The 19,233-nt window shown below is 37.9% G+C and overlaps 1 protein-coding gene across 1 annotated transcript; it reads left to right on the top strand.

The window, feature by feature from the left end:
- The first annotated feature begins 248 nt into the window (after nucleotides 1-248).
- On the top strand, nucleotides 249-9,076 carry eif3s10 (eukaryotic translation initiation factor 3, subunit 10 (theta)). Its single transcript, XM_041049777.1, has 22 exons — nucleotides 249-416; nucleotides 907-1,097; nucleotides 1,205-1,341; nucleotides 1,560-1,723; nucleotides 2,082-2,281; nucleotides 2,536-2,744; nucleotides 2,828-2,999; nucleotides 3,250-3,354; nucleotides 3,494-3,592; nucleotides 3,708-3,824; nucleotides 3,980-4,165; nucleotides 4,870-5,217; nucleotides 5,325-5,429; nucleotides 5,511-5,624; nucleotides 5,729-5,851; nucleotides 5,938-6,091; nucleotides 6,172-6,353; nucleotides 6,521-6,603; nucleotides 6,704-7,176; nucleotides 7,279-7,411; nucleotides 7,562-7,740; nucleotides 8,189-9,076. Exons 1-22 carry the CDS (start codon nucleotides 368-370, stop codon nucleotides 8,377-8,379), a joined length of 3,714 nt encoding a protein of 1,237 aa, XP_040905711.1. The 5' UTR covers nucleotides 249-367; the 3' UTR covers nucleotides 8,380-9,076.
- The last annotated feature ends 10,157 nt before the right edge of the window (nucleotides 9,077-19,233 follow it).

Genomic DNA, 19,233 nt, shown 5'->3' with positions numbered 1-19,233 from the left:
TATCCACAGTTTTTAGATGTTTGCACATACAGTGTGCCGAAGTCCACAAATAGCAATATTAATCTTTTATCATAAATTCAGAATATCATAAACAACTTAACGGAAAACCTAAATATCGATACATTAACCTTTAATGTTAATCGTGTTTTTTGGCAGACAACTGCGGTACGTTTCTTCGCTCTCAGCTTGTGATAGGGGGGGATAGCGCGTGATGCACCTGGCAACCCTAGCGAGGCCGTTCACGAGGTTCTGCCTTTCTCAGCCAGCACCGTTTCAACGGGTGAGTGCGTGGCTTGGATGGACTGGTGAAATTTGTTAAAATTCACTAAAGTCATCCCATTTGGAGTCTCACTAGAACGCCACCGACATGCCGGCGTATTTTCAGCGGCCAGAAAATGCTCTGAAACGAGCGAACGGTGAGTAAAAACACAGCTTCGTATTTCACAGATGTCACACACTCATGCTAACTAGTTAGCCACCGTTAGCTGACGTTAGCCTTCGAATGCCTCGTCGCAGTTAGCCGGGCTAAATGCTAATACTAGCTGGAATGGCGGGGAAGCCATATCACTTTCTTACAGCTAGCATTAGTATTTAGCTTACCGGGTAGGCCATTTTTGTGGTACCGACTGTTGTATAGAATCAACAGAAACAAATCAGACACGCAGGAAACTGTAAAGTAAGTGTTATTAGTCGAGGCAGCTTTGTAATATTTATTGTCACTGCATGTTAGTGACTGTCAGATCACCGGTGTAGCAAGTTAATGCTCATGCTCGTTCACCAAGCATCATTACGGGCCTGTGTCAGGTAGACTTAGCTAACCACGGAGTTGGTGCGAAATGCTAGGGATATTGTTGTACCTTTGTGTTGTGGACGTGTGTTATATTATGTGATGCATTGTCTATATAGAGTTTCTCGAGGTTGGTAAGAAACAGCCTGCCTTGGATGTATTGTACGATGTCATCAAAAGCAAAAAACATCGAACATGGCAGAAGATCCACGAGCCCATCATGCTCAAGTACCTGGAGCTCTGCGTGGATCTTCGCAAGAGCCACCTGGCCAAGGAGGGTCTCTACCAGTACAAGAACATCTGCCAGCAGGTGTGTGTGGAGAAATCTGTGGTGTTTACGCAAATCAGTTAGTTGTTTTTCTGGTTCCCTTGTGTAGTCTTTCAGAGATAAAGTATAATCTCTACCTCTGCTCTCAGGTGAATATCAAATCTCTGGAGGATGTAGTTAGGGCTTACCTGAAGCTGGCGGAGGAGAAGACTGAGACAGCCAAGGAGGAGTCTCAGCAGATGGTCCTGGACATTGAGGATCTGGACAACATCCAGACTCCAGAAAGGTGAGGTTTCCCAGGTATTTTGTACAGAATGTAGGCTGCAACAGGTTTCTCTATTCATGTTCCTCAACTGTCTTTGATTTTATACACAATTACAGACTTATCATGGTACAATTGGATGACTGTTTGTTAATCCTAACAGTGCAGGTAAAATATAAGGTGATTATAGCTAGACTGTGGTACATTAGGTGGTATTAATGTTTGTTGTACTTTGACTTCAGTGTGCTCCTGAGCGCTGTGAGTGGAGAGGACACTCAGGATCGTACTGATCGCCTGCTGCTCACTCCCTGGGTGAAGTTCCTGTGGGAGTCTTACCGCCAGTGCCTGGACCTGCTCCGAAACAACTCCAAGGTGGAGCGTCTGTACCATGACATTGCCCAGCAAGGTAGTGATACAAAAGTATATTTTATTTTCACTCAGTCTCTCATTGTCTTATTTTTGCATATTTGTCAAAAGTGCTTAAAAGTTTCTGTTATCAAAATATTTAATTATTTAGTAATTCTTCTGGGATTAATAAAGTTTGTCTAATCTAATCTAATTTTGTATTTTGTCCGTTTTTGTGTATAGAGATGTTACTGAATGATAAGCTAGAGAGAAGGGAATTGATGTTTGAATAGGTCGATTAATAAATAATCATCTAAAATCTCAATTATCAAAGTAAAAATACACAAACAAAATGTAAATTACATGTTTACTGTTACACACTAAATTCTGTTAATAATATTTGGTAATCTTTTCTGCAGCATTCAAGTTCTGCCTTCAGTACACCCGCAAAGCTGAGTTTCGCAAACTGTGTGACAACCTGCGTATGCATCTGGGACAGATCCAGCGTCACCACAACCAGAGCACCGCCATCAACCTGAACAACCCTGAAAGCCAGTCCATGCACCTGGAGACACGTCTGGTACAGCTGGACAGTGCCATAAGCATGGAGCTCTGGCAGGTCTGTCTTGTACCAGTGTGTTTGCATGTTTTAGTTCACTTACTGAATCATTCTCCATTCTCCATTGAGACTTGCGCTACCATTGTACATCTTGCTCTGGAAGTCTCTGTATATAACTATGTTCGGTAATGCAGAAAATGTAATGCAAGATTTACCTGACCTGTGTGAGCCTCTTATGTCTTCTGTAAATAAATTGGTGATACATGGACGAAGTGATGATATTGGTGCTAATGCAGTATTGTTTCTGCTTCCAGGAAGCATTCAAGGCTGTTGAGGACATTCATGGCCTGTTTGCGCTTTCCAAGAAGCCTCCCAAACCTCAGCTGATGGCCAACTACTACAACAAGGTGTCTACTGTATTCTGGAAATCTGGAAATGCTCTTTTCCATGCCTGCACCCTCCACCGGCTCTATCACCTGTCCAGGGAGATGCGCAAGAATCTGACCCAAGATGAGATGCAGAGGTAACTTATACATTATCTGTAGAGAAGTGCACAAGTTTCACTCTAGTGGAGACCAAATGGTTAATAATGCTCCCAATCTTCAGGATGTCCACCAGAGTCCTCCTGGCCACACTGTCCATCCCCATCACCCCCGAGCGCACTGACATTGCTCGACTGCTGGACATGGATGGCATCATTGTGGAGAAACACCGCAGGCTGGCCACGCTCCTGGGTCTACAGTCTCCACCAACCCGGCAGAGTCTCATCAATGACATGGTACGTTATGTGCATAGGAAAGGAGCTTTGCTAAGTGTTTTAGGTTTCAAGAGTGGCCCTGAACACTTTTTTTAAATCAGTTGTAAAAAGTTCTCGATTGTTTGGTTTTGTGAAAACACTCATGAAAATGAGTCATTTTAAGAAAAATCAGTTAAGACCTTGACTTTTTTACTTGACCTTGTGAACGTGCTAATAAATATTTGCTTAACAGTGTTGTTGAGAGATGTGTGTTTTAATGTTTTCATTCTAGGTGAGATTTAACTTGCTGCAGTATGTTGTACCTGAAGTGAAAGAACTTTACAACTGGCTTGAGGTGGACTTTCATCCTCTGAAACTCAGTGGAAGAGTGACCAAGGTAAAAAAAAATGGCAACATCTCAGATATGCTTGATAATAAAGAAAATATATTGTCCATCACTATAATTTTTATTTGCTGGTTATATTAATTTAGTTCTTATTCCAGTGTACACTAACACATACTCTCTCTCTCTCTAGGTGTTGAACTGGGTGAGAGACCAGGCTGAGAAGGAGGCTGATCTGCAGCAGTATGTTCCTCACCTGCAGAGCAATACCATCCTGAGGCTCCTGCAACAGGTATTTGTCTTCAGTTTTTTTTTTTTCATTCTCCTGGAACGCTCTTCTATCTAATATCTACATTTGCGCTATAATGACAGCACTTGCTCTCATTATTTTGCATCTGTTACTCTAGGTTGCACAGATCTATCAAAGCATCGAGTTCAGCCGCCTGGCCTCCCTGGTTCCATTTGTGGACGCCTTCCAGCTGGAGCGCTCCATTGTGGATGCTGCCCGGCACTGTGATCTGCAGGTAATGTCAAGATCAGGAGAGACTATGCATTTTGAATGTTTTAGCACCATTGATAATCCAACAAAAGTGTTGTTACAGTGGTGAGGATGCATGCTACAGCTTAAAAGTGATCCGATTGTTTATTAACTTCTGTAATGTTTTGTTTTGGCTTTTAGGTCCGAATTGACCACACCTCTCGGACTCTGAGCTTTGGCTCTGACCTGAACTACTCAACCAAAGAGGACGCTCCTGTTGGTCCTTTCCTACAGAACATGCCCTCAGAGCAGATAAGGAACCAGCTGACTGCCATGTCTGCTTCTTTGGCCAAGGCCATCCAGATCATCAAGCCTGCCTCCATCCTGGTGAGTCCGCCTCCCACTGGGCTCTCATGTATAGAGACACAGAGAGTGGATCCACCTGATCAATGACCAACAATAACTTTTTATTTACTAACACATAATAATGTACACGTATGTCATTGGTTTAATTTTAAATTAAAGGGAAAACATGTTTTTAGTTTTTTTTCTAAATTTATTAAAAATCAAAAAATAAAATTTCTCATTTGTAGAAGTATTCAAACTCTGCTGCACCAAACTGTGGTCAGGTGCATCCTGTTCGCTTCAGTTATCTTCTGACATGCCCAAATCCAGATGTGCAAAGCTTGTAGAGGCGTATCCCAGAAGTCTCAAAGCTGTAATTGCTGCCAGAGGAGCTTCTACAGAGTACTAAATTAAGAGTCTGAATACTTTTGTAAACGAGAGATTTCAGTTTTTGATGTTTAATAAATTTGCTGAACTTTCTAAAACATGTTTTCACTTAGTCTTGATCCATGGCTTAGTAATTTGTTGTGTAGATTGATGAGAAAAAAATGGCACTTAAATCTATCTCCAGTAAAACTTACAACAGTAAAGTGTGCAAAAGGTGAAGGGGTCTGAATACTTCCTGAAGCCACTGTACATGTATTTTTGTGTGCTCTTAAAATTGAATTCATGATTAGTATCTACTTTGTCACAGTACAGTTTTCTTTATTCTTTAAACTTCATTTTGATGTTTTTTTCTTCCTCAGCAAGAACGTGAGGAGCAGAACCAGCAGGCCATTGCTGCCTACCTGAAAAATGCCCGCAAGGACCACCAGCGCATCCTGGCTCGTAGACAGACCATTGAAGAGCGTAAGGAGCGCCTGGAGAGCCTGAACATTCAGCGTGAAAAGGAGGAGCTGGAGCAGCGGGAAGCTGAGATGCAGAAGGTCCGCAAGGCTGAGGAGGAGCGTCTCCGCCAGGAGGCCAAGGAGAGGGAGAAGGAGCGCATCATGCAGGAGCATGAGCAGATCAAGAAGAAGACAGTCCGTGAACGACTGGAGCAGATCAAGAAGACTGAACTCGGAGCCAAGGCCTTCAAGGATATTGATATTGAGGTAAAATGTAGCCAAGAATAAACTTAAGTTGAACTCCCTCCATACTGCAGAAATAGGTCAGTGGTATCAAGTTTCAAAGACAAGACTGACAAATCTGTTTCATACAGGACCTGGAGGAACTGGATCCTGACTTCATCATGGCCAAACAGGTGGAGCAGCTGGAGAAGGAGAAGAAGGAACTTCAGGAGCGTCTGAAGAACCAGGAGAAGAAGGTAACTAAGTGAGACATCAGTTCAGATCAGAATATCTCTTACCTAGATGTGACTTTGACACTGATTTTTATTTCTCTCCAGATTGACTACTTCGAGAGGGCAAAACGCCTCGAGGAGATTCCTCTCATCAAAAAGGCTTATGAGGAGCAGCGCATCAAGGACATGGAACTATGGGAGCTCCAGGAGGAGGAGAGGGTATGTTAAAAAAAATTGTTCTAAAAACCTGCAAACAGAAACCGAACAAAATTCAAGACTTTCATATCCACAATGTGAGAACTAACCTTTTCCTCTTGTTGTAGATCAGTAACATGAAAGTTGAACGGGAGAAGGCTCTGGAGCACAAGAAGCGCATGTCCAGGATGATAGAGGACAAAGAAAACTTCTTGTCTAAAATTACCGCTGCCCGTAGCTTCATTTATGAGGTGAGACCATTTAGTCCTTCCGTCAGATGAAGCTGGGTATTTATAACTGTAAAAAGGGGTTCAAGTTCACTCTTCTGTCTTTACAGGAAAAACTGAAAGCTTTCCAGGAGCGTTTGGTTGAGGAGAGGAAGAAGCGCCTTGAAGATAGGAAGAGACAGCGCAAAGAGGACAGGCGCAACGCTTACTACCGCCAGAAAGAGGAAGAGGCACAGCGTATTCACGAGGAGCAGCTCAAGAAAGGTAATTCATTTCAAATTTATTCCGTTAAAGTTAATGTGGTTTGAACGTGTCTCATGTTATTTTCCTACTTTTTGTCACAGAGCGTGAGGAGCGTGAACGCCTGGAACAAGAGCAGAGAGAGGAGGAGGAGAGGGAGTACCAGGAGCGTCTGCGCAAGCTTGAGGAGCAGGAACGGAAGCAGCGTGCCCGTCAGCAGGAGATTGAAGAGCGAGAGCGCCGTCGTGAGGAGGAGAGAAGGGGCCCGCAAGAGGAGAAAGCCAAGGTATAAATTCACTTTTTTTATTTTTTAACTGATGGTCAGAGCATGGTGGCGGTAAGAACTGGTGGGTGTTACAGTACCTTGTTATGTGGGGACAAATAAGGTCTGCACACCTTTGAGTGATCCTGATGTAATGGCACCGTTTGTCTTGACATGTTTTGCTTACACAGGACTGGGGCGAAAAGGAGGAGGGAGGATGGAGAAAGCGCACGGATGGAGGTGACTCAGACTGGCGTCGTCCTGTGCCTGACAGGTGTGTGTTGCTAACTCAGCTTAATGATGATTTTTATTGTTCCTCCATTAAACCAGCTGGGGCTGTTCTAAAAACACCTGTGCCCACTCTCTTCCTTAAGGGATTGGAGACACGAGGGCCACGAAGATGACAAAGAGGAGAGGGAGGTGCCCTTCAGGCGAGGAGATGGTCCCCGCAGGGGCGGAGATGACAGAGGACCGCGTCGGGGCTTTGATGATGATCGAGGCCCACGTCGTGGTGGTGATGATGACCGTCCTCTGCGCAGAGGGATGGATGATGATCGTGGTCCACGCAGAGGCTTTGATGATGACCGTGGACCAAGGAGGGGTGGAGATGACGACCGCGGCCCAAGGCGTGGCTTTGATGATGATCGTGGCCCCAGGCGTGGCTTTGATGACGACAGAGGTCCTCGCAGAGGCATGGATGACTCCAGGGGTCCCAGACGTGGGGCTGATGATGACTGGGGCCCCAGAAGGGGAGGAGATGATGACAGAGGTGGAAGGAGAGGCATGGATGACGGGCCACGTCGTGGAGGTGATGATCCCAAACCATGGAAACCCCATGGCAGACCTGGTAAGCCTGCAGCCATTCAGCTGCAGAAAAGTGATGTCTTATAGCAGCTCTGTGATTAAATGTAACGTCTTATAGGATGATGAGCAAATGCCTCTGTTGCAGGTGGGTGGCGTGAGCGGGAGAAAGCCCGAGAGGAGAGCTGGGGACCTCCTCGTGGTGGTGCACATGATGATGGAGATGACGACGAAGGAGAGGAAAGACCCAGTGACCGCTTCAGGGACCGTCGTCCACAGAGGTGGGCTGAAGATCTGTGTTCAGTGTTGGATTTTTTTTTTTTTTTGGTTTTGTTTTGTTTTTTTTTAGATAAAGGCAGAGGATATCACGGTCATGGCCTTTTCCATGAGCTGTGGCTGTTTTGTTAATCAGTGTCGCTCTGTGTTCATAGAGACGAGGGCGTCTGGAGGAGAGCAGCTGCAGATGAAGGAGGCAGCTGGAGAGACTCTCGCCGAGAGGACACTGACCGCGATGATCGTCGTGACCGTGATGATCGCCGTGGTGACCGCCGTGAAAGAGACAGCCGGGATGACCGTGAACACAGAGGCCCATCCAGAGATCATGATGATGGTAAGCAGAGCAGGATTCAGGAGTGACTCACGTACCAGGGATACGAATGCGTCACAGTTAACATGTGACATGATTAAAAGCTGTTGAAAGTACTTCATTATTGAGCCAAAATATCTAGAGTTCCTATTGAAATGTAGCTTATTGCTGAACAAGACCATTGTTCATTGACATTGAGGCTTCCCCTCAGATTAATGACAGCATGATCAAAAACATTTTATCAGTCATCAGTTATTTATCCTGGCCAGCTCCAAATAGTCACCAAGTTACAAAATAGAACAGCAGTTGGGAACACTGATGTGGTGGTGTTGCACTCTGCCAGCAGAGGTCGATGTTTACCTGTTTACTCAGGTGTCCTGAATAGATACTAACCAGGCTTGACAAATATAGAAACTTGTAATCAACATGTCCTTGCTTGAACATCACCTAATGAGCATCTTTGTTTCCTCAGGAGGGTCTTGGCGTCGTGGAGGTGATGATAAGCGGGAGGAGCGGGACAGGGACAGGCCAAGAGAAAGGGACAGGGATCGTGACCGTGACCGTGAGGCTGATGGGGAAAAGAGTTGGCGTTCTGACAAAGACATCCCTCGTCGCACCAAGAATGAGACGGATGATGATGGCTGGACCACTGTCCGCCGCTGAGCAACAGCCTCTGCATCTAATTGGCTCAGATGATGATAAATTGGTTTTGGAAGGGAAAAAAAATCAATATCCAGTTAGCCACAGTGGTGAATTAATGGCTACAAGCTTCTGATACTTATGTGCGCTATACTTTTGAATGAAATAATTGTAGACAGTAGTTTTTCTGGGAGTTGTTTCCTTTTATCTTTATTTTGACTTTAAACAGTTCTGAACCTGAGTCTCTCCACCACCTGAAACACCATCAGCCAATGGACTTGTGCACTTAGGCCTCATGTAAACCATCAATCGAAACATGACTGCCCCCAGTGGTTAGGAGTGTTACATCCTGCGACTAAGTGAAACTGATTACACTGAAAACCAATGCACCTGCTCCAACTATCAATGCAAACTGAATTTACCACCAACTGCCTCTTTTCAATAATTAACCTTTGCATAGATATTATATTGTGGCACAGATCTACAGCTCTTGTAATAGCAGTTGTCATCTGCTTCACTGATCTCTGCTCGCTCATCCAATGTTTCAGATGCTTCTTGTTAAGGAATTAGTGGAATTTCCATTTTGATGTGTATGCTTTGAGTATTCAATTGGTCTAACTCAGTACCCAGCGTGTGCTTCTATCTTGCTGCAATCAGTGTTATCAAACCAGGTTGCATGTGTACAGATAAAGCCTTTATTAATAAAGATGTTTGCTCACCACCTGTGTGTCCATTTAAATCTTAAATGCTGCATCACCATGAAAGACTGTGAAGTCCACTTACTGGTTTCAGGCAGTGGTTCTCAACCATCCACAGGGGTTGTAGACTTACTTTGAATGTTACCTCGAAAGTGATATAAAAGGTGCAGCCTGTGTCAAGGGGTTGCAATCATTCATTTCTTTGTGAAGGTTCTCAGTCGTTCAGCTCATGGTATTTGCGTGAGAGGTGAACTGTATTGAGGAACCTCAAATCCAGTTCAGTTGCCTTTGTATAGATTTAGAAAACATTCAGTTCCTTGTTTTAAAGGTCAGGAGCCACAAAACACTGGGATATTTTTTGACTTAGGATGTCACAATAGCTGATTTACAAACATCTGTATCTGTGTTAGTCCATGTTATTACACTGAAGGTATTTAAAAAGACATTTTAGATCCTGACCAGGGGCGGGCTGGCCATTGGGAGGTTTCTTGAACGGCCGGTCTATTTTAGTATGACCTCAAAACGTCATAAAAAACGTCATAGTATAGTAAGGCGTCAAAATCTGCCAAAAAAAAGTCCAATTTTTTTTTGGCCTCAAAATGTCATAAAAAACGTCATAGTATAGTATGGCGTTTTTTTCGGCCAAAAAAAGTCCAAATTTTTTTTGGCCTCAAAATGTCATAAAAAACGTCGTAGTATAGTATGGCGTCAAAATCGGCCAAAAAAAGTCAAAAATTTTTTTGGCCTCAAAATGTCATAAAAAACGTCATAGTATAGTATGGCGTTTTTTTCGGCCAAAAAAAGTCAAAATTTTTTTTGGCCTCAAAATGTCATAAAAAACGTCATAGTATAGTATGGCGTCAAAATCGGCCAAAAAAAGTCCAAATTTTTTTTGGCCTCAAAATGTCATAAAAAACGTCATAGTATAGTATGGCGTTTTTTTTTGGCCAAAAAAAGTCAAAAATTTTTTTGGCCTCAAAATGTCATAAAAAACGTCATAATATAGTATGGCGTCAAAATCGGCCAAAAAAAGTCAAAAATTTTTTTGGCCTCAAAATGTCATTAAAAACGTCATAGTATAGTATGGCGTTTTTTTTCGGCCAAAAAAAGTCCAAATTTTTTTTGACCTCAAAATGTCATAAAAAACGTCATAGTATAGTATGGCGTCAAAATCGGCCAAAAAAAGTCCAAATTTTTTTTGGCCTCAAAATGTCATAAAAAACATCATAGTATAGTAAGGCGTCAAAATTGGACAAAAAAAGTCAACATTTTTTTTTACCTCAAAATGTCATAAAAAACGTCATAGTATAGTATGGCGTCAAAATCGGCCAAAAAAAGTCCAAATTTTTTTTGGCCTCAAAATGTCATAAAAAACGTCATAGTATAGTATGGCGTTTTTTTCGGTCAAAAAAAGTCAAAATTTTTTTTGACCTCAAAATGTCATAAAAAAACGCCATAGTATAGTATGGCGTAAAAATCGGTCAAAAAAAGTCCAAATTTTTTTTGGCCTCAAAATGTCATAAAAAACATCATAGTATAGTAAGGCGTCAAAATTGGACAAAAAAAGTCAACATTTTTTTTTACCTCAAAATGTCATAAAAAACGTCATAGTATAGTATGGCGTCAAAATCGGCCAAAAAAAGTCCAAATTTTTTTTGGCCTCAAAATGTCATAAAAAACGTCATAGTATAGTATGGCGTCAAAATCGGCCAAAAAAAGTCCAAATTTTTTTTGGCCTCAAAATGTCATAAAAAACGTCATAGTATAGTATGGCGTCAAAATCGGCCAAAAAAAGTCCAAATTTTTTTTGGCCTCAAAATGTCATAAAAAACGTCATAGTATAGTATGGTGTCAAAATCGGCCAAAAAAAGTCCAAATTTTTTTTGGCCTCAAAATGTCATAAAAAACGTCATAGTATAGTATGCCGTTTTTTTCGGCCAAAAAAAGTCCAAATTTTTTTTGGCCTCAAAATGTCATAAAAAACGTCATAGTATAGTATGGCGTCAAAATCGGCCAAAAAAAGTCCAAATTTTTTTTGGCCTCAAAATGTCATAAAAAACGTCATAGTATAATATGGCGTTTTTTTCGGCCAAAAAAAGTCCAAATTTTTTTTGGCCTCAAAATGTCATAAAAAACGTCATAGTATAGTATGGCGTTTTTTTCGGCCAAAAAAAGTCCAAATTTTTTTTGGCCTCAAAATGTCATAAAAAACGTCATAGTATAGTATGGCGTCAAAATCGGCCAAAAAAAGTCCAAATTTTTTTTGGCCTCAAAATGTCATAAAAAACGTCATAGTATAGTATGGCGTTTTTTTCGGCCAAAAAAAGTCCAAATTTTTTTGGGCCTCAAAATGTCATAAAAAAACGTCATAGTATAGTATGGCGTAAAAATTGGCCAAAAAAAGTCCAAATTTTTTTTGGCCTCAAAATGTCATAAAAAACGTCATAGTATAGTATGGCGTTTTTTTCGGCCAAAAAAAGTCAAAAATTTTTTTGGCCTCAAAATGTCATAAAAAACGTCATAGTATAGTATGCCGTTTTTTTCGGCCAAAAAAAGTCCAAATTTTTTTTGGCCTCAAAATGTCATAAAAAACGTCATAGTATAGTATGGCGTCAAAATCGGCCAAAAAAAGTCCAAATTTTTTTTGGCCTCAAAATGTCATTAAAAACGTCATAGTATAGTATGGCGTTTTTTTCGGCCAAAAAAAGTCCAAATTTTTTTTTACCTCAAAATGTCATAAAAAACGTCATAGTATAGTATGGCGTCAAAATCGGCCAAAAAAAGTCCAAATTTTTTTTGGCCTCAAAATGTCATAAAAAACGTCATAGTATAGTATGGCGTCAAAATCGGCCAAAAAAAGTCCAAATTTTTTTTGGCCTCAAAATGTCATAAAAAATGTCATAGTATAGTATGGCGTCAAAATCGGCCAAAAAAAAGTCCAAATTTTTTTTGGCCTCAAAATGTCATAAAAAACATCATAGTATAGCATGGCGTTTTTTTCGGGCAAAAAAAGTCCAAATTTTTTTTGGCCTCAAAATGTCATAAAAAACGTCATAGTATAGTATGGCGTTTTTTTTCGGCCAAAAAAAGTCCAAATTTTTTTTGGCCTCAAAATGTCATAAAAAACGTCATAGTATAGTATGGAGTCAAAATCGGCCAAAAAAAGTCCAAATTTTTTTTGGCCTCAAAATGTCATAAAAAACGTCATAGTATAGTATGGCGTTTTTTTCGGCCAAAAAAAGTCCAAATTTTTTTTGGCCTCAAAATGTCATAAAAAACGTCATAGTATAGTATGGCGTCAAAATCGGCCAAAAAAAGTCCAAATTTTTTTTGGCCTCAAAATGTCATAAAAAACATCATAGTATAGTATGGCGTCAAAATTGGCCAAAAAAAGTCCAAATTTTTTTTGGCCTCAAAATGTCATAAAAAACATCATAGTATAGTATGGCGTTTTTTTCGGGCAAAAAAAGTCCAAATTTTTTTTGGCCTCAAAATGTCATAAAAAACGTCATAGTATAGTATGGCGTTTTTTTCGGCCAAAAAAAGTCCAAATTTTTTTTGGCCTCAAAATGTCATAAAAAACGTCATAGTATAGTATGGCGTCAAAATCGGCCAAAAAAAGTCCAAATTTTTTTTGGCCTCAAAATGTCAAAAAAAACGTCATAGTATAGTATGGCGTCAAAATCGGCCAAAAAAAGTCCAAATTTTTTTTGGCCTCAAAATGTCATAAAAAACGTCATAGTATAGTATGGCGTTTTTTTTCGGCCAAAAAAAGTCCAAATTTTTTTTGGCCTCAAAATGTCATAAAAAACGTCATAGTATAGTATGGCGTTTTTTTCGGCCAAAAAAAGTCCAAATTTTTTTTGGCCTCAAAATGTCATAAAAAACGTCATAGTATAGTATGGCGTTTTTTTCGGCCAAAAAAAGTCCAAATTTTTTTTGGCCTCAAAATGTCATAAAAAACGTCATAGTATAGTATGGCGTTTTTTTCGGCCAAAAAAAGTCCAAATTTTTTTTGGCCTCAAAATGTCATAAAAAACGTCATAGTATAGTATGGCGTCAAAATCGGCCAAAAAAAGTCCAAATTTTTTTTGGCCTCAAAATGTCAAAAAAAACGTCATAGTATAGTATGGCGTCAAAATCGGCCAAAAAAAGTCCAAATTTTTTTTGGCCTCAAAATGTCATAAAAAACGTCATAGTATAGTATGGCGTTTTTTTCGGGCAAAAAAAGTCCAAATTTTTTTTGGCCTCAAAATGTCATAAAAAACGTCATAGTATAGTATGGCGTCAAAATCGGCCAAAAAAAGTAAAAAAATTTTTTGGCCTCAAAATGTCATTAAAAACGTCATAGTATAGTATGGCGTTTTTTTCGGCCAAAAAAAGTCCAAATTTTTTTTGACCTCAAAATGTCATAAAAAACGTCATAGTATAGTATGGCGTCAAAATCGGCCAAAAAAAGTCCAAATTTTTTTTGGCCTCAAAATGTCATAAAAAACGTCATAGTATAGTATGCCGTTTTTTTCGGGCAAAAAAAGTCCAAATTTTTTTTGGCCTCAAAATGTCATAAAAAACGTCATAGTATAGTATGGCGTTTTTTTCGGTCAAAAAAAGTCCAAATTTTTTTTGACCTCAAAATGTCATAAAAAAACGCCATAGTATAGTATGGCGTAAAAATCGGTCAAAAAAAGTCCAAATTTTTTTTGGCCTCAAAATGTCATAAAAAACATCATAGTATAGTAAGGCGTCAAAATTGGACAAAAAAAGTCAACATTTTTTTTTACCTCAAAATGTCATAAAAAACGTCATAGTATAGTATGGCGTCAAAATCGGCCAAAAAAAGTCCAAATTTTTTTTGGCCTCAAAATGTCATAAAAAACATCATAGTATAGCATGGCGTTTTTTTCGGGCAAAAAAAGTCCAAATTTTTTTTGGCCTCAAAATGTCATAAAAAACGTCATAGTATAGTATGGCGTTTTTTTCGGCCAAAAAAAGTCCAAATTTTTTTTGGCCTCAAAATGTCATAAAAAACGTCATAGTATAGTATGGAGTCAAAATCGGCCAAAAAAAGTCCAAATTTTTTTTGGCCTCAAAATGTCATAAAAAACGTCATAGTATAGTATGGCGTTTTTTTCGGCCAAAAAAAGTCCAAATTTTTTTTGGCCTCAAAATGTCATAAAAAACGTCATAGTATAGTATGGCGTCAAAATCGGCCAAAAAAAGTCCAAATTTTTTTTGGCCTCAAAATGTCATAAAAAACATCATAGTATAGTATGGCGTCAAAATTGGCCAAAAAAAGTCCAAATTTTTTTTGGCCTCAAAATGTCATAAAAAACATCATAGTATAGTATGGCGTTTTTTTCGGGCAAAAAAAGTCCAAATTTTTTTTGGCCTCAAAATGTCATAAAAAACGTCATAGTATAGTATGGCGTTTTTTTCGGCCAAAAAAAGTCCAAATTTTTTTTGGCCTCAAAATGTCATAAAAAACGTCATAGTATAGTATGGCGTCAAAATCGGCCAAAAAAAGTCCAAATTTTTTTTGGCCTCAAAATGTCAAAAAAAACGTCATAGTATAGTATGGCGTCAAAATCGGCCAAAAAAAGTCCAAATTTTTTTTGGCCTCAAAATGTCATAAAAAACGTCATAGTATAGTATGGCGTTTTTTTCGGCCAAAAAAAGTCCAAATTTTTTTTGGCCTCAAAATGTCATAAAAAACGTCATAGTATAGTATGGCGTTTTTTTCGGCCAAAAAAAGTCCAAATTTTTTTTGGCCTCAAAATGTCATAAAAAACGTCATAGTATAGTATGGCGTTTTTTTCGGCCAAAAAAAGTCCAAATTTTTTTTGGCCTCAAAATGTCATAAAAAACGTCATAGTATAGTATGGCGTTTTTTTCGGCCAAAAAAAGTCCAAATTTTTTTTGGCCTCAAAATGTCATAAAAAACGTCATAGTATAGTATGGCGTCAAAATCGGCCAAAAAAAGTCCAAATTTTTTTTGGCCTCAAAATGTCAAAAAAAACGTCATAGTATAGTATGGCGTCAAAATCGGCCAAAAAAAGTCCAAATTTTTTTTGGCCTCAAAATGTCATAAAAAACGTCATAGTATAGTATGGCGTTTTTTTCGGGCAAAAAAAGTCCAAATTTTTTTTGGCCTCAAAATGTCATAAAAAACGTCATAGTATAGTATGGCGTCAAAATCGGCCAAAAAAAGTAAAAAAATTTTTTGGCCTCAAAATGTCATTAAAAACGTCATAGTATAGTATGGCGTTTTTTTCGGCCAAAAAAAGTCCAAATTTTTTTTGACCTCAAAATGTCATAAAAAACGTCATAGTATAGTATGGCGTCAAAATCGGCCAAAAAAAGTCCAAATTTTTTTTGGCCTCAAAATGTCATAAAAAACGTCATAGTATAGTATGCCGTTTTTTTCGGGCAAAAAAAGTCCAAATTTTTTTTGGCCTCAAAATGTCATAAAAAACGTCATAGTATAGTATGGCGTTTTTTTCGGTCAAAAAAAGTCCAAATTTTTTTTGACCTCAAAATGTCATAAAAAAACGCCATAGTATAGTATGGCGTAAAAATCGGTCAAAAAAAGTCCAAATTTTTTTTGGCCTCAAAATGTCATAAAAAACATCATAGTATAGTAAGGCGTCAAAATTGGACAAAAAAAGTCAACATTTTTTTTTACCTCAAAATGTCATAAAAAACGTCATAGTATAGTATGGCGTCAAAATCGGCCAAAAAAAGTCCAAATTTTTTTTGGCCTCAAAATGTCATAAAAAACGTCATAGTATAGTATGGTGTCAAAATCGGCCAAAAAAAGTCCAAATTTTTTTTGGCCTCAAAATGTCATAAAAAACGTCATAGTATAGTATGCCGTTTTTTTCGGCCAAAAAAAGTCCAAATTTTTTTTGGCCTCAAAATGTCATAAAAAACGTCATAGTATAGTATGGCGTCAAAATCGGCCAAAAAAAGTCCAAATTTTTTTTGGCCTCAAAATGTCATAAAAAACGTCATAGTATAATATGGCGTTTTTTTCGGCCAAAAAAAGTCCAAATTTTTTTTGGCCTCAAAATGTCATAAAAAACGTCATAGTATAGTATGGCGTCAAAATCGGCCAAAAAAAGTCCAAATTTTTTTTGGCCTCAAAATGTCATTAAAAACGTCATAGTATAGTATGGCGTTTTTTTCGGCCAAAAAAAGTCCAAATTTTTTTTGACCTCAAAATGTCATAAAAAACGTCATAGTATAGTATGGCGTCAAAATCGGCCAAAAAAAGTCCAAATTTTTTTTGGCCTCAAAATGTCATAAAAAACGTCATAGTATAGTATGGCGTTTTTTTTCGGCCAAAAAAAGTCCAAATTTTTTTGGGCCTCAAAATGTCATAAAAAACGTCATAGTATAGTATGGCGTCAAAATTGGCCAAAAAAAGTCCAAATTTTTTTTGGCCTCAAAATGTCATAAAAAACGTCATAGTATAGTATGGCGTTTTTTTCGGCCAAAAAAAGTCCAAATTTTTTTTGGCCTCAAAATGTCATAAAAAACGTCATAGTATAGTATGGCGTTTTTTTCGGGCAAAAAAAGTCAAAAAATTTTTTGGCCTCAAAATGTCATAAAAAACGTCATAGTATAGTATGGCTTTTTTTCGGCCAAAAAAAGTCCAAATTTTTTTTGGCCTCAAAATGTCATAAAAAACGTCATAGTATAGTATGGCGTCAAAATCGGCCAAAAAAAGTCCAAATTTTTTTTGGCCTCAAAATGTCATAAAAAACGTCATAGTATAGTATGGCGTTTTTTTCGGGCAAAAAAAGTCAAAAATTTTTTTGTCCTCAAAATGTCATAAAAAACGTCATAGTATAGTATGGCGTTTTTTTTCGGCCAAAAAAAGTCCAAATTTTTTTTGGCCTCAAAATGTCATAAAAAACGTCATAGTATAGTATGGCGTCAAAATCGGCCAAAAAAAGTCCAAATTTTTTTTGGCCTCAAAATGTCATAAAAAACATCATAGTATAGTATGGCGTCAAAATTGGCCAAAAAAAGTCCAAATTTTTTTTGGCCTCAAAATGTCATAAAAAACATCATAGTATAGTATGGCGTTTTTTTCGGGCAAAAAAAGTCCAAATTTTTTTTGGCCTCAAAATGTCATAAAAAACGTCATAGTATAGTATGGCGTCAAAATCGGCCAAAAAAAGTCCAAATTTTTTTTGGCCTCAAAATGTCATAAAAAACGTCATAGTATAGTATGGCGTCAAAATCGGCCAAAAAAAGTCCAAATTTTTTTGGGCCTCAAAATGTCATAAAAAACGTCATAGTATAGTATGGCGTCAAAATTGGCCAAAAAAAGTCCAAATTTTTTTTGGCCTCAAAATGTCATAAAAAACGTCATAGTATAGTATGGCGTTTTTTTTCGGCCAAAAAAAGTCCAAATTTTTTTTGGCCTCAAAATGTCATAAAAAACGTCATAGTATAGTATGGCGTTTTTTTCGGGCAAAAAAAGTCAAAAAATTTTTTGGCCTCAAAATGTCATAAAAAACGTCATAGTATAGTATGGCTTTTTTTCGGCCAAAAAAAGTCCAAATTTTTTTTGGCCTCAAAATGTCATAAAAAACGTCATAGTATAGTATGGCGTCAAAATCGGCCAAAAAAAGTCCAAATTTTTTTTGGCCTCAAAATGTCATAAAAAACGTCATAGTATAGTATGGCGTTTTTTTTCGGCCAAAAAAAGTCAAAAATTTTTTTGTCCTCAAAATGTCATAAAAAACGTCATAGTATAGTATGGCGTTTTTTTCGGCCAAAAAAAGTCCAAATTTTTTTTGGCCTCAAAATGTCATAAAAAACGTCATAGTATAGTATGGCGTCAAAATCGGCCAAAAAAAGTCCAAATTTTTTTTGGCCTCAAAATGTCATAAAAAACATCATAGTATAGTATGGCGTCAAAATTGGCCAAAAAAAGTCCAAATTTTTTTTGGCCTCAAAATGTCATAAAAAACATCATAGTATAGTATGGCGTTTTTTTCGGGCAAAAAAAGTCCAAATTTTTTTTGGCCTCAAAATGTCATAAAAAACGTCATAGTATAGTATGGCGTCAAAATCGGCCAAAAAAAGTCCAAATTTTTTTTGGCCTCAAAATGTCATAAAAAACGTCATAGTATAGTATGGCGTCAAAATCGGCCAAAAAAAGTCCAAATTTTTTTTGGCCTCAAAATGTCAAAAAAAACGTCATAGTATAGTATGGCGTCAAAATCGGCCAAAAAAAGTCCAAATTTTTTTTGGCCTCAAAATGTCATAAAAAACGTCATAGTATAGTATGGCGTTTTTTTCGGCCAAAAAAAGTCCAAATTTTTTTTGGCCTCAAAATGTCATAAAAAACGTCATAGTATAGTATGGCGTCAAAATCGGCCAAAAAAAGTCCAAATTTTTTTTGGCCTCAAAATGTCATAAAAAACGTCATAGTATAGTATGGCGTTTTTTTCGGCCAAAAAAAGTCCAAATTTTTTTTGGCCTCAAAATGTCATACAAAACGTCGTAGTATAGTATGGTGTCAAAATCGGCCAAAAAAAGTCAAAAATTTTTTTTGGCCTCAAAATGTCATAAAAAACGTCATAGTATAGTATGGCGTTTTTTTCGGGCAAAAAAAGTCCAAATTTTTTTTGGCCTCAAAATGTCATAAAAAACGTCATAGTATAGTATGGCGTCAAAATCGGCCAAAAAAAGTCCAAATTTTTTTGGGCCTCAAAATGTCATAAAAAACGTCATAGTATAGTATGGCGTCAAAATTGGCCAAAAAAAGTCCAAATTTTTTTTGGCCTCAAAATGTCATAAAAAACGTCATAGTATAGTATGGCGTTTTTTTCGGCCAAAAAAAGTCCAAATTTTTTTTGGCCTCAAAATGTCATAAAAAACGTCATAGTATAGTATGGCGTTTTTTTCGGGCAAAAAAAGTCAAAAAATTTTTTGGCCTCAAAATGTCATAAAAAACGTCATAGTATAGTATGGCTTTTTTTCGGCCAAAAAAAGTCCAAATTTTTTTTGGCCTCAAAATGTCATAAAAAACGTCATAGTATAGTATGGCGTCAAAATCGGCCAAAAAAAGTCCAAATTTTTTTTGGCCTCAAAATGTCATAAAAAACGTCATAGTATAGTATGGCGTTTTTTTCGGGCAAAAAAAGTCAAAAATTTTTTTGTC

The sequence above is a fragment of the Toxotes jaculatrix genome, chromosome 11, assembly GCF_017976425.1.
Source record: "Toxotes jaculatrix isolate fToxJac2 chromosome 11, fToxJac2.pri, whole genome shotgun sequence".
In the NCBI taxonomy this organism is placed as follows: Eukaryota; Metazoa; Chordata; class Actinopteri; family Toxotidae; genus Toxotes; species Toxotes jaculatrix.
The sequence above is the reverse complement of the archived record's forward strand: the minus strand, read 5'-3'. Positions and strand labels throughout refer to the sequence as shown.